Source organism: Tauraco erythrolophus, chromosome 9 (genome assembly GCF_009769465.1).
Source record: "Tauraco erythrolophus isolate bTauEry1 chromosome 9, bTauEry1.pri, whole genome shotgun sequence".
NCBI lineage: Eukaryota > Metazoa > Chordata > Aves > Musophagiformes > Musophagidae > Tauraco > Tauraco erythrolophus.
Window position 1 is genome coordinate 14,291,995 of NC_141473.1, and position 15,568 is coordinate 14,307,562.

At 44.6% G+C, this 15,568-nt stretch overlaps 1 protein-coding gene across 3 annotated transcripts in view; it reads left to right on the plus strand.

Annotated features, from left to right (window-relative positions):
• SH3PXD2A (SH3 and PX domains 2A) overlaps window positions 1-15,568 on the plus strand; it is a 261,074-nt gene that overhangs the window by 234,847 nt on the left and 10,659 nt on the right. For 2 of the 3 annotated variants that reach the window (XM_086616386.1, XM_086616387.1), the window contains 2 exons: window positions 1,585-1,668; window positions 14,984-15,101. In XM_086616386.1, coding sequence (XP_086472512.1) covers window positions 1,585-1,668; window positions 14,984-15,101 — 202 coding nt within the window. The remainder of the gene's footprint in view (window positions 1-1,584; window positions 1,669-14,983; window positions 15,102-15,568) is intronic. The other variant, XM_086616389.1, reaches the window with a different exon arrangement.

The window sequence follows — 15,568 nt, forward strand, 5'->3', positions numbered from 1 at the left end:
TGGGCTTCCAAGAGAATCACTGAGTTCCTTTAGCCAAAAACACAGCTATCTATAAACTTGAAATCCAGTTCCTCTGAAAACTTGTGGTTCTTCTCTTCTTTGACCCACATAGAATCAAAGGGAAAGTACAGAGTACCACAAACTAGGGGTTGTGTCTATTCAACACCACTCACCACACCTCCTCTTAAGGTGACTAGGAAAGGTTTAGGCTTACAGCAAAGGAGAAATTGAGGAGAGTGAGCTGTGTGCAGAAGTCTGGTCTAAGCCCCTGACAGATATAAAGGGCAAAAAAGCCAAGAGCCACTTTAAGAGGAAGTTATTAATTTTTGACTTGTTTGGCTGATCATTTCCCAATCAAATAATTTTGCTGTGCCTGATTGTCTACAGAACACAGTTCTAGAAGACAATGGTGTCTGCTCTCATGAGTATAAGGATATATTCCCCAAATGAGTGCACATAAGCAGAACTGAGTGATTATTAATCGTGTGATATTAGAGTTTATGAACAGCTTCCCAGCATTGCTAACAAAACGGTTGTGTTTACACTTCAGCTGTTGCCAGGGTGCAATATTTTGCATTGCTTTGTGGGAGCACCATGCACCTTTGCAGTAGTTGCCAAACTAGCATGGAAGCCCTTGCATGGAAAAAGGGAAGTGCTTGTCTGTGTTTCTCTGCCACTCCACTGGTTCCTGTGTCATTCACACCTTCACAAGTGGAAGAATGAACTGAGTACACTTCTACATATGCGATCCAGAAAACAAGTGGTGTCCTCTGTGCACAGCTGCTCTCACAATGTCGTTTCCATAAGTGTCTTGTCATTTATATTTTAAGCATAAATTATTGTTTCAGTGTGTAACTCCTTCTCAGTTCTGGCTTGTTAGCTTTTTGAGCCTGCTCAATAATTGCAAGGTTAGGTTTTTCCTTATACTTGTAATCAATATGTTAGAAGTTTGAATCATGAGAATTAGCTGTGGCAGTGATTGAGTCACCTGTTGCAAACCAGGAGGCTTCTGACATTTTTTCACTTGGGTTCTATTCCTGAATGCTGCTGTTACAAGTGAACTCACATAAGAGAAGCTGCTTTTTTTTTCCCTGGATTTCGTTTATAGTGTGGGAACTTGCTTAGAGAACATTAAAACCCTGTTGGGTTTGATGTCAGATGCAATAGACTGAATTCTTCAAAAATCATGCAGCCTAAGTAGGAGACCTGACAGCAATGATGCTGATCTGTCCTGCCAGTGCAGCCTCCTTGGACAAGTTGTCCTCAGTTGTGCAGCTTGTTTTGGGGTGTGTGTATGTTTTTGTTTGTTTTTTTGGTTGTGTTTAGTTTTTTTTTTAAGGAAAGTCAATAGCAAGAGTGGCAATTTTTGACAGTTCTAGGTAGTACATGTTGCTCAGGCTCAAGAAGCTAACTTGTTCAACTGTACTATATAAACTAAAACAAAGTTTCTGCATCCCACCTAATCCATTGCTGCTAACAAGACCAGTGCTTGTAAATGTCATGTTTTGTTTTTATTCCTCACCCTCCCATTCTTTTTTCTTTTTTTTTTTTTTGTTTTTGTTTTCCATCCATGTTCCAAACTAGTTTCTAAGCGACGCAAGGCTCATCTGAGACGCCTGGACCGGCGATGGACGCTGGGCGGGATAGTCAACAGGCAGCAGAGTCGAGGTGAATTAATAGCTTCCTATGGCACCAGGCCCTACAGGTGCACCAAAGCCATTCTGCAGCTTCAGCTGTTGTGCACCAGGGTTTACATCTTTGGTACTCTGATAGAGGAGAATCTGAAGCTCCAGAGTTCAGATGTGGATTTTGTACATGTCAGCTTGAGGGTGTCTTGGAGCCAGGGTTGGGCACCCCAAGAGCTGTAGTCTAATAACCAAGGGTAATTCTGCAGTCTGACTCCTCGCGCTGCTTGGGGAAGTTCACATCTGTTGTATTTTAACTTTGGGCATATTTGTACTCAGTCTTTCCTACCTCAATAAGGACAAGTGATACTTTCAGGGCTATTAAAACGAGAAGAATGCCAAAAAAACATGGTCAGAGATGTGTGCACTGGAAAAGCACTTGATGTGGAAAGATGAGAATCTTGTACTGTACTTGAAGAGCAGGTTCGGGAACATCTGAGGAACTTGAAGGTGCACAAGTCCATGGGACCTGATGAGATCCATCCGCGGGTCCTGAAGGAACTGGCGGATGAAGTTGCCAAGCCACTGGCCATTGTATTTGAGAAGTCGTGGCGGTCTGGTGAGGTCCCCGATGACTGGAAGAGAGGGAACATAACCCCCATTTTTAAAAAGGGGAACAAGGAGGACCCGGGCAACTACAGGCCGGTCAGCCTCACCTCTGTGCCTGGCAAGGTCATGGAGCAGATTCTCCTGGGAACCATGCTAAGGCACATGGAGAGCAAGAAGGTGGTGGGTGACAGCCAACATGGCTTCACCAAAGGCAGATCGTGCCTGACCAACTTGGTGGCCTTTTATGATGGGGTGACAACATCGGTGGACAAGGGTCGACCAACGGATGTCATCTACCTGGACTTGTGCAAAGCTTTTGACACTGTCCCGCATGACATTCTTCTCTCTAAACTAGAGAGGCATGGGTTTGATGGATGGACCACTCGGTGGATAAGGAATTGGCTCAATGGCTGTACTCAGAGAGTAGTGGTCAACGGCTCGATGTCCATGTGGAGACCGGTCACGAGTGGCGTCCCTCAGGGGTCCGTGTTGGGCCCGGCCCTCTTCAACATCTTTGTCGGTGACGTGGACGGTGGCATGGAGTGTACCCTCAGCAAGTTCGCTGATGACACCAAGCTGTGTGGTGCCGTCGACACGCTGGAAGGGAGGGATGCCATCCAGAGGGACCTCGACAGGCTGGAGAGGTGCGCCCGTACCAACCTCATGAAGTTTAACCAGGCCAAGTGCAAGGTCCTACATCTGGGTCATGGCAATCCCAGGCACAATTACAGACTGGGTGGAGAATCATAGAATCATAGAATAGATCGTGAGCAGCCCTGAGGAGAAGGACTTGGGAGTACTGGTGGACGAGAAGCTCAATATGAGCCGGCAATGTGCTCTTGCGGCCCAGAAGGCCAACCGCGTCCTGGGCTGCATCAAGAGGAGTGTGGCCAGCAGGTCGAGGGAGGTGATTCTCCCCCTCTACTCTGCCCTCGTGAGACCTCACTTGGAGTATTGCGTCCAGTTCTGGAGCCCCCAACGTAAGAAGGACATGGACCAGTTGGAGAGGGTCCAGAGGAGGGCCACGAAGATGATAAGAGGGCTGGAGCACCTTTCCTATGAGGACAGGCTGAAAGAGTTGGGGCTGTTCAGCCTGGAGAAGAGGAGGCTCCGGGGTGACCTTATAGCGGTCTTCCAGTACCTCAAGGGGGCCTACAAGAAAGATGGGGAGAGGCTGTTCAGGAGGGCCAGTTGTGATAGGACAAGGGGTAATGGTTTTAAAATAGAGGGAGGTAGATTCAGGTTGGATATTAGGAAAAAATTTTTTACCATGAGAGTTGTAGAACACTGGAACAGGTTGCCCAGAGAGGTGGTGGATGCTCCATCCCTGGAGACGTTCAAGGCCCGGTTGAATGAGGCCCTGAGCAACCTGATCTAGTTGGAGATATCCCTGTTCCTTGCAGGGGGGTTGGACTAGATGACCTTTGAAGGTCCCTTCCAGCCCTAACGATTCTATGATTCTATGATTCTATCATTCCAGTTTCAGTCCCCTCTCTTCCTTGCAAGCAGTGCTTGGTATTGAAGCCAGACTCCTTCAGAAGTTTAGAGATCTTTTGATGCGAGTCCTAGGTGTTAAAATACTACTAGTAGCAGCATCTTTTTAGCTTTGCTAGTCTGACAGGAAGCATGGCCTTTTCCTACTAAGGAAATAATGTACTTTTAAGGTAGTGAATTTGTCTTCTCCTGGATTTGGTGGTGGTTCTATGTGCAGACTCGTGTGTGTCAAGCACATACAACTTTTCAGTAACCTTTTACCTTTGCCTCAAAGCATTACTGTGAAAACCAAAATAACGAGAGGAGTTCTTCCTACTGTAGCTTGATCCTGCAGCAACTGGAACTACCCTCAGGAGACAAGGTCTTGCTTCTCAGCTACCAAATACACCCTGAAGGCACTAAAAAAAAGCCCCGCATAAGCACACGTACTGGCTTGTGAAGAGACTTACACTTATTTCTGTACCCCAAGAGTTTGGGAGCTACTTATTTTGCTTTGCCAAACTCTGCCAGATACTTCCTGGCAATGTAACTGAGGGAATTTCTAGGAATCAGTTTTCTAACCAATTTGTTTACTAGTTTAAACAAATATCTTTTCATATTCATACAATATTGCAAACAAAACTTCATCAAATATTAAGACTGCATGATCAGTCCCTTAGCTTAGTGGACTGGTAAGACTCAAAGACCTAAGCTGCATTCCTAGGTTTTCCCTTGTGCACTCTTATGGCCAACATCTGTATGCATCATCTCCAGACCTGTGTTCTGATCATTGTCACAGTGTCTTCCCTGGCAGTCTTCCCCAGCACAGGGTGCCTTAGTCTCTTCCATCCCTGCCTTTTTCTTGCTCTGTAACAGTTTCTTCCCTATTAGGCCCAAGCAATGCTGGGATTTCAAGTGTTTGGAGAATGTCTCTATCTCAAACTAAATCTCAGCACTTTAACTTGGTACAAACTACAGCATCTCAAGGTTTGGGGCACCCTCCATGGCTGAGCTGCTTCTATAAGCTCTCTCCAATGCATTTCATCCACAACTAGCCATGCTGGCTAAAAATAAGCTGTTTAATGTAATCTGAAATAGTGGGTTAGGGAGCTCTTACAGGAGTAGGCTGATGGGAAATAAAGAAAGTGATCTGAGTAGTTGGGGGGCAGATCGGAGACAGTGGCTTCATCATCTGGCATAGTTGCAGCCTGTACAGACATCTACCCCTTCCAAACTGCAGTTGTTGAAAGTATTAGTCTCTGGGTGTCCAGCCCTCTGCTCCCTAACAGATCATAGCTTATGTGAGGTCAGGAGAGATTCTTTCTCTCTTCTTTCTCTCCCATCTCAGCCTAAAAGACTTCTAACAAGGCCAAATTTGGGTGGATTTGCACAGAAATGACAGAATGCATGAAGTGTACACGTGTACCTCCCTGCCAGCCTTCAAGTCCCTGCTCCAAAGCACAGAAGAACTAGAACTGCTCAAACAGGAGGCTGCCAGAATTGTTCAACAGAGGCAAAACAGCTTCTCCTCCCCCACTTGGCCTCTTTCTTGGAAATAAATTCAATTAAACATTTTGGCTGAAATTCTTCCCACCCAGTGATATTCTGCTTGAGATAGTTCCTGCTGTTAGAAGGTTTAGCTCTGAGAGTTCACTGGAGTTTAAAAGCAAGCTGTAATGGATGCTTCCCTTTATATTTATGCTTGTGTACCACGAATTAGAATTTTTACTGACTAGATCTACGATAGAACCACTTCAAAGCCAGAACTGAAGGAACTAAGCGTTGTTTTTGAAGGCCAGGGTTTTCTAAGCGATGCGGATATTAAAAATACTGGAAAAGCCTGAGTGCAGAAGGAAGGGAAGGGTGTTTGCTTCCCTGTTACAAACTGCCTAATGGGGAGGAGCATTATCAGGGGTAACATATGGCTTATTTATTTCTAACCTTTCCGAAGTCATTTGAAGAGGCTAAGCATCTCTGAACTTCAGATATTTGGGAGCAATGTTACTGGGTCTGTGAATGAGAAAGATGAAAGACAAATTGTTGAATATCATGGTAGTGCTCCTTTTTTAAAGCTGAAAAAAATCTGTGAAGAGAACAGCTGTAGTCTGTTTTTACAAAGAGGAACAGATGACATTTGTTGCTGAACTATTCTCTTTAAAATGGTCCATGGTGTGCCCAGATCTAAGATTACATTGGTTTATGTTTCTTATGTAGCTGCAGAGCTTGTTTTTTTAAAAATGTTAAATGTTTTTAAGCATGGTACATTTTCTAAACTCTTGTCTATACATTATGAAACTCCAGTAATACAAATATGGATTGTGAGGAGAAGCCTGAACATTTGTAGTTTTCCTTAGTCCTGACACTTGTTGACCTGCAGGCTGCAGAGTTCATGTTCTCTTGTACTGAATTCTACACGTGTTTACTTGGAGCTTTCCCTGGAAGAGGACTTAGGGTTGTTTACAGACTGATTTCATGAGAAGTCATTTGTGCTATTACAGTTTGATTGGGAAAAGTGGGGGTTTACATGCTTGTCTTATATGCCAGATATTTGACAAAAGTTATTGCTGCTTTGGTTTTGTGCCCAACACTTTCAACTGGAGCTGTTACAATGCGGGAAAGTACTTTAAAATTATTCATATCAACAATATCATGACATACAGGCTGAATTTCTGCCAAATGAGCCTATTATTTAAGAGTAGCTGCTAGCACAAGAAATAAGCTGTTCAATGAAAGAGTTAAAGTTAAAACTTGGAAAATATAGGCCTTCCTACTGCTTGCCTAACTTATGGAGAGAGGGAGCTTGATGGGAAGAGATGCACAGGGTGTAGATGGAAGGAAGCTGTGTAACCCAGTGATCTCAATACTTGAACCCCATCTTGAGTTGGTCTTGATACTTGAACCCCATCTCCTAGGCCAAATGGGTTGTTCTGCAGACAGTTTTCTAGCTGTGGAAAGAGCCCTCGATCAGTGCTGGTAATCCAACCTCGCTGGCGTGCTCATGCACTCTTACCCTTTCCAGCATCCCACCAGAGCTGCTTTGTCCTCTTTGGCATCCCCTTCATTACCTACAGGACTTCTCCCTTTGTTTCCATTCTTTTTTCCCTGCTTGTTCTTAATGCTGGTGAAATGTTTGTCACTCGCAGCACAAGTCTGCTTTGCTGTGCTAAATCAAACCAGCACAGAGCAGCTTCAGACTTAGTTTGTTCATTTTTTCTTCCCCCCCCCCCGCCCTCCCCTCTCCTCTGGGCTCCAAGGAAAGTAATAAATGTTTATTGCCCCTTGCTGGTTGAAGAAAGAGCATGTGCAATACAGAAATGTTTAGAAGAAATGTCATTATTGTTCTCTTCTATCTGTTGGCGTGAGGTTTTCTGTTATTTAAACAAAAGGAGAGGGAGAGGGACAAAGGCTGAAGAGCTCCTGTCTGCCGATGAACACATTTGATAACTGCGAACAGTTATTTTCTCTGCTGAATATTTAGACAAGTAAAACAAAGTCCATGCTGAATTAATGCATCGCTTTCTGGAACAGTGAGACTTTTTCCAGAAGCAGGTCTGACAAAGGGGGGGTGGAGCGGAGGAGTGGGGGAGGGCAAGCGCAGACTGCTGACTGAGGGGAAAGTATTTTGAAAGAAAATTCTTCTGTGGTTTGGAAGATGTAGGGTTGGGGCAGTTGCATTTTGCTGAGAAATCGTTAATTGGCTAATTTCTAGCCCAATTCCCCCCATCCCCACTCCTACCGGTATTTCAAACAAGGATGGGGTCACAGAAAGTTGGGGGCATGTGCAAACACCAGCTGAGCAAAGGAAATTACTCCCTTACTTGCTTGGCTCCTGAAGTGCTGCAGATAACTTCCACGCTTATTTATGAAGGCAGAAAAGAGCAAACTTATAAAATATAGGTGAAGGAGAGGTATGCGAAACGGGGCACTTAGAACTTGGAAGCAGAAACGTATGAGCATTGGCCGTTTGCCTGGGAGAGATGAGACTGATTATGCAGAGAGGGAAACGTGCGTGGTATTTTAGCTGCTTAAAGGCAAGGTTCCTGTCCCCCATAGTTTACAGCCTAAACAAAGAAAACGAGATCTGCGCATCAAAGGAGCCCAGGCAAGCGGTAATTTGGCATGCATCTTATTATGACCAAAAGGTTTTTCACAGTGGAAAGTGATATTTATTTGGTATTTTTAAAAGCTTTTAGAGAAGGACTAAAACTAAGGTTGTTTGGCAAGGCAGGAAGTCAGAGTAGGTAAGGCTTATTTTAGGAAGGATTTAGAGAGTTTCAGGTTACTTGATACCATGGAGGAGGCAGCCTACTCAGGTTGATGAGGCATGAAACACATAGGGCTGAGTGGAAAAAGTTGAAAGGATTTGGAGGAGAGGGAAATCCAAAGGGAGCAGGACATGTGAGAGCACATAGTAGGATATTAAAGCAAGGCACAGAACACAGGCTTGAAAATTCAAGATGGGACAACTGAATTGGGTGTACACTTGGTAGGAGTCTGGCTGAAGTACCAGTGTGCTGCTGTGCCAAGAGCCTTGGGCAAGAGCAGTGTGCTGAAAGGCTGGGAAGGGAGCGAAGTAGGCAGGAGTTGGCTGTAGTGGCTGTGCAAAAGAGGTTGAAGGGCCAGATCAGGGCTCCAATGGTGAGGAGTAGCAGTGATAGAAGATTTCGAAGATGTCGGGGAAAGGAACCGTTACCTTGGTGATAGACTAGGAGGAATTTGAAATAACCAGTGCCAAGGGAATTGGGAAGATTGAATAAAGAAGATTTGGAAAGTGCTTCTGAAGCTCTACATTACAACTTGAGCGGTTAAAACCATAGACCTGCTTTCCTTGACCTGACAGTAAGTATAAATGCAGACAGCCAGAGGAGGGACCAAGTCGCCATCTCAAGACACCTCATAACTTCAATGTGTAGTATGTGTGTGCATGAGCACACATGTAAAATGTGAAATACGGGTTTGACAGATGCGATTGGAGGAGCCTCACACTGTCAGATTCGGTGTCTTGCTGTCAGGCGGTTAGGTACAGTTTCTTCAGGAACAGATAGAGCTTCATCTCAGCTGTTTTGAGGTTTTTCCTGTAAGAGAGGTATCTTAGCATGTCATCTGATATGGAAAATGCCATATCCAAATGCCTAAAAATTTTTTGAGACTCCCCTTTTACTAGTAGACAGAAATACAGCAGGTGAAATAAAACCTGTTTGGGTGTATGCTGATTAAAGGGAATGTAATGGGTTGGACATGTCTGCTGATTCTTTAATCACAAGCTATAATCCTACTCAAAAAGCCCACAAAGCACTGTTGTTATGATCTGCCATTATCCAAAAATAAATGTTATTGGCATTAAGTCCTCCTAAACTTTAACAAGTTAAATGTAGCATCCTTAGTTTTTCTGCAACCAGTATGTTTTATCAGCCATTGAACAGGCTGGGCAAGATGGAAGAAATATTTCATTCCCCATTACACTATGGTTACTAAGGTGACCTTTTAGTACTTGATGAGCATTGGCAAGGTACCTACAGGTCATCTTGCTCTGCTGTAAATCACTTGATGGTTTCAAAGCTGTATTATAAATCCTATTTATAAAAAGTTACACTTTATTAAGTTGCATCTTAAAGTAGGTGAGAGAAGATGTGTGGGCACTCTTAAATTATCCTAGCCTGGTTTTAGATCAAGTTGCATATGAGTTGCCTTGACTCTGCTTCCAGCAGTCTCAGAAATAGGCCTCTTTCCTCAAAATTAAGTGAAGCTGCATGGAAACTGGCCTGGCTTAGTACACAGAAGTTTTACACAGAGTTTGTGGTGCCACCACTAAAAGAACCAGTCTCACCCTCCTCAGCATCTTCCCCTCTCCTTTATGCTCATGCAGATCTGCAATGAAGCAAACCAGGCTTAGGGTCATACTAACTTCCTTGTTCAGGTTGGCTTCAAGTCCATCTCAGAGTCGTGAACTATGCAAGCAGAAGTGGTGAGTGCGAGGCAGGACAAAGGAAGAAGGGAGTAGTCTCAGCTGCAGCACTAGGTGTCCATTCGTACACTGTGTTTTTAAAGCAGCTTTTTAGTTTTAAAGATGTTGCTATTTCTGTATAGGAAAAGCTCAGCTTGGCAGAGCACTGTTATGTTGCTGGAGGGGATGCAAAATGGACATGTTGATGGTTTGACTTTTTTTTTTCCCCCCTCCTAATAGCCATGGAAGGGCATTACATGTCTGTGACTTGTGAAGGAGTGACCCATGAGTCTCAAATACCACTGGCTTCCTTGTACCAGGTCTGCTGAAAATAGCATGGTTGCATACACAAACCACATAGTATACCTAGCTGTAGTGTGGGACATTGTACAGCTCAAATGCTTTGTCCTTATATGTGTACACCTCTCAGCTGAGCTGTGGCAACCTCTGCTATGCTTCCTGATGGGAAATCTCAGTTACTAGAAAAAGCCCTCTGTAGTATTGTGGGCTGTTGCAAGGACATGGGAACTGTCCTCTGCCATCCACACTGTTTTCCTAGTGATCTACCAGCATCTGTCTCTATGTTTTGGCCTGAAGCCTCTACTGTCTTTCTTCAAGAGACTTTAGGTAGAACCAGAGTGAGAGGAGCTTGCCTTTTTTGAGGGAGGAGAAAAGGAAGGAGGAGAAAGATTGATAAGGAAGTGAGGTTTTGGAATAACAAGTGGATTGAGTGCTGGGATGCCAGGGTGTCTGGGAGGGCTGGGCAGAGCACAGCTACAAGTGGGTGGGTGGTATGAGTCGGATAGTCCAAACAGTGCAGAAATTCTTGTTGTGCATGTTTTAAATAGTGTCTGTGTCCAGGGAGCTGGGAGAAGGACACATACTAGTCCTTTCCTTCCAAGCTAAGTGGGTTGCCGTTGAGTAACACGTGATGCGACAGAGTTTTATTGTAGCTCTTTGTCAAACAGGCTTTGCTTCTTTACGCATTCAGATTCACTGGTGCAGCTGAATTTCCAGTAGAGGTACCTCCTTCAGCTCAGCTGGGGAAGGTATCTTTGACCTGCAAGTTAGAGGTAAAGAAGTATAAGTGAAGGTAGCTAATTGAGCTATTAACAGATCTCTGAGCTTCACATATTAAGAACAGAAGTGCTTTTATAATGTTTTCAGCAGATCTCAAAGGGGCATAGGACTCTCATCCCATGATTTCCAAAGTGCAGCCTTTTAGCTGATGTATATGCTTTGTAGCACATAGTAAAGTTTATTCTGCCCACTTGACCCCAGTGGTGAAGTTGATGTAATGGAAGCTGCAGCTGGGGAATACAAATGATACTTTTCTTTGCGTTTTTTTTTCTGGTAATTGTGAAGTCAAAACTTAATCAAAATTAAAAGCTTTTCTAGTCTCTGTAGGCTGGGGCATACATGTTTGATGGTAGGTCTGGGATGATTCACTGACTTGTGTTTTATACCATTGCCTGAGTATCTGAACAAAACCAGCATGGTATTTCAGGTATGTCAGTGTAACTCAGAGCACTGTCTTTCTACTGGCTGATGCTCAGCTTATTCTCTCATGAAACCATTTACCTGTGTTAAGTCTTTCCAGTAACTTTATATATCAGTCATGAAATGTCAAATATCTTCTCTTAAAGACTTTTGAATAGTAATCTGATGTGTTGAATGCTACATTGGTCCTCCTAAGTGACACATCCACTGAAAGCTCCACTGCTTCCTTCAGCCAGTCTTGGTTCGTACAGATCATCCACTGGCTAGAGATAGTCTTAGAGAAGCAAAACAGAATTACAGTTTGGTTGCAAGGAGGCGTATATCTCCAGAATACTGTTTTAAGTTACAAAGCTCATGTATGTTTGTGGCATCCTCTGCACCACTGAAAGAAACTAAGCGTGTGTAATCTTGGAAATGGCTCTAATTTTTGCTGTGAAAGCACTTTGCGAGGGAAAATTGTAATGGTGGCTTCCTGGTTTTGATCTGTAGGTTTTAAAATAGAACTAATAAACAAAAACGTTGTAGGACCCTCTTTTCTAAGTGATTTTTTTTTTTTTTAACACTGTTTTGGTTGTCTTGCTTTATGGAGGAACTTATTTTCTCTCTTCCCTTCCTGCTTTCATTCAGTCTCTTTTTTCCCCTCCCTCTGTGTAGGGAGGAATCAACTGAAGGCTCTCCTCTCAAAGAGCTGTAGTCTTGAGTTGAAAGCCACAAGACTGAGGATCTAAGCAACAGAGGTGGTCATGGATAGGCTAAGACAGTGGCAGCTCAGAAAATCCCACCAGTCACCTGTGCACCCCAGTGACACAGTACTTGGATGAGGCTCCATTCTCCTTAGGAACTTGGTGTTTTAGTTTCTAGAGCTGGCCAGTGCCCCTGGTCATTCAGAGCCACTGATGGGTGGTATCAAGTGCGATGTGTGCAAGGCAGCAAGGTGAGAGCAGCAACACACGAAGCGGTAATCTCCATACTGGGGGCAGAGTGCTGCTCGAGACAGTCTCTCTCAGTAAACCTGAGCAATGGTGACAAGCTTGGGAAAGCGGCTGAAGTTCTCTCAGCTGAGGACGTGGCTTCTCCATGCTGCTGGCAGCTGCTTTTTCAGTGCACCACGTCAACAGCATGGTCAGTCCTTCCTGGCCTGTTTCAGCCACAATGAAAGGAATTGGAGGATATCTCTGTTTACCTTGAAACTAACTGGAAGAGAAGTTTGGGAGTCAGTGGCTGGGAGGAAGGCAAGAAGGAACAGGTAGAGCAGTGATGTGTGCCCACATGCGTAGCTGCAGGCCCAGAAGTTGTGTTTGCAGAAGTTGCTAGCTATTGTAGTAGCTTGTATGAATCTGTTGTTCTTTTCCCTGGCAAGCCACTCGTCTATATTTGGAATGGAGAGAGTGGATTTGTGTGGAGGAGGAAGGGATCTAATGTTTGGAAGGTGATTGCATCCTAGTTTGCAAAGGACCCTCACCTGAAACTTTGATTTCCCTTGAATGATCAAACTCAAATGCTGTTGGCATTGACATGTGACCACTTTCTCAATTCCTCACTCAGGAGAAGTCCTGCTGGAGCAGGAGTTTGGAAAGCTGTGTTGAAATGTAGGAGTGAGCACCTCACTCATGGCCTCCTACCCTGTCCTCTGCAGAAGGAGGGAGATCACATCCCTGAAGAGGAAGACCACTCTGCCAAGCAAGAGGAGGACAAGGCTTTAGCTGCAGCAGAGACTGCTGTTTATGTGGAGAAAACAAAGATAAACAGAGAAACTTCTGTTGTAGCTGTAGTGGCAAGGGTGAACTCTGATAGCCTGGGTTAGAAAGCAGCCATGGTATGGTGGAGAGACAAAGCAGCGCCTTCTTCCAATGCTCAGCAAACATGTGGCTTAGCTCTTTATTTCTGTCCTAGAAACATCCTGGAAGTGTCTGAAGCAATGTGTATCTGGACAGTGCTGCAGCTCTGTGCATCTGAACTTCCCTTTGGCCCTCTTCTCCTGGGGACAAGCTCTAGCTGCCCAGGGATCTTCTGCAGTTCGGTTTAGTGCTTGGGGCCTCGCAGACTGTGGAAACTGGGCACGTAACTCCTTCAGCAGCAGTCATTTGAAACAGAGGAAAGATTAGTCTGAAAAGCAGAAACCCAGTTAGGAAAACTGTCCTCTAAATGTAAGCTAGGTTTCATTAGCTGCATCAGCATTCGTCAGTAGAGTATTTCTGTGAGGAAGGTGTTGTATCCTGATGGTGCTAATTACAAACTAGCTGGAATTCCTTATGGCTAAAGCCCTCTTAGCCATGAGCAGGAGAGAGTATTCTCCTCATGAAGGCAAAGGCTTTGATAGTTATTACCCCATCAGAAGGGTCCAAATGTGACCTGTCGAGAGAAGTTGACATCACAGATGTAGCTTTGCTGATTTTTCTGCCATCAGATGCTCTGCCAACACTTTTTTCCCCTTTCCTGAGGTATTATTTCTTACTTTGTCTCAGTGAGGTTTGGTTTAAAGTTTCCATGCTTCACCCAGCAACAAAATGCAGTTGAGCCACAAAACCAGATGGTTGGGTCTGCTTCACTCTCTCCAAAACAGTGTGTGCCTCAAGCTGCTGCAACCTTTCCATAGCTCCTTTGTTCAGCAGTGATCAGGAGCTCTGGATTCACTTAATTTCTTGCCCGTTCCTGTGCACTGACAACCTTATATTTGTTCCTGGCTGTGCCTTGTTGCGACTGCCAGTAGAAAGTGCTAGGAAGGCCAGTTGGGGTGCGCTTTATTCTTGCCTTCCCTGCCTTTCATCTAGCTACAGAAACTCATGCTGTTACGTGCACTGTAGCTGGGGTTCGAGAGAGGGATTTGGTATCACTTTGTGTCTGCTGTTGCAGAGCAAGGCTGGTAGTTCACGTTTTCAATGCCGGTTGGAATTTTTCAAGCTAACAGAGGAAAAGGTTGACCTTGAGCGTGATGGAAATGCTACAGAAAATGACTCTTGGTGGGTGGAGGAAGATGCTAAGAAAGTGTCTGTTCTGCTCTGCTCATTGGCTTGCTTTCAAAAGTCTGCTCACCTTTGCCCAGCCAAGAATGGGATAGCCAATGGAGATGAATAGGGATGCTAAGTTTTTGGCTTAAACACTTGAAGTCTAGTCTGTGCTTTTGAAGTGTGTGTCTTAGTTCTGGCCCTCCTTTACTCCTGCCACACGTGTATTTCTCTGCAGTGAGGTCTAGCAAAAGTCTGTTTGCAAAACACTTTGCAACCCATCAATGCAAGATGCTGTGTGGTCAAATGCAAAACCTTTATATTCTCTCGTCACTGTCTTTAATGCTGTTTCAAGCTCATTGATGTGGACTCACCTTGCAGCGTGGTGGACCAGCCCCTCTGAGTTGGGGAGGATCGGTCCCTCTTGGGATGCAGGGCTTGGGTTTCAGTAACACAACGCTTTGTGCAGCCATGTGCGTGTTCAAAAGAGCCAACTGGCTGGAGCTCCCGTGGTGACGCTTGGCTGATTTGGCAGCCAGGTTGATTCTGTCAAGTTACAGTATGGGAGTTAAGTCCAGCTTCAAATCCTCTCCCTTACCCGCTCGAGGAACTCGGAGGGGGAGGCGGGAAGAAGCGGGGAAGCTCTCTGGGGACTTTTGTCATTATTGGCATGGAAACACTTTGTGATTATCAGCAGCAGGGCAGTGGCAAGGGGCTGATTATCTATCATGTCGTCAGCATAAATAATCAGTGGGCCCCTGAGCAGGGCTCCGCCTTTTGTAATGGCTCCACGTAATCACTGCATAACAGTTTAAAAGCAAGCAGAACAGAAAAACAGCTGGACTAATTCTGACCCTAACTGATGTTGCCTTTTCTCCCCTCATTAGAAGAGAAATATGTCACTATCCAGCCATACGCCAGCCAGGGGAAGGATGAGATCGGGTTTGAAAAAGGCGTCACCGTGGAGGTCATCCAAAAGAACCTGGAAGGATGGTGGTACATAAGGTAAAGAAGCTGTGCAGCCAGGTTGCTGCAGAACCCGTGACAATGAGCTTTTCTGATCATTCAGCTAATGTTAGCATTTGAATAGTTCTGTAGCTGGGCAAGGAAGCCCAAATTGTGCATAATGCCTCTTGAAGAAATGTAAAGAAAAGACTAAGACGATACAATGGTGATTAAAGTAACGCTACAGTGTCTGCAAAAGCTGTAGACCATTCCAGTGGGGAAATTCCTGAACTTGTGGATTATTTATTTTTTTTTTATTTCTTCAAGTTAAAAGCTCATGTCTGAGTTAAGATCTGTGAGACCTAACAAGGTTTTCTGTTGTGTGAAATTTTAATGTGCTTCCAGTATAAGAGTTATTCTGCAACATGTTTAAATCTATTTATAGCAATGCTGAAAGGGTGGTTGTGATCTCTTGAGCTGTTTGGGGCAGGCAGTGCTCTTTTCAGGGATATGAGAGATCAGTTTGC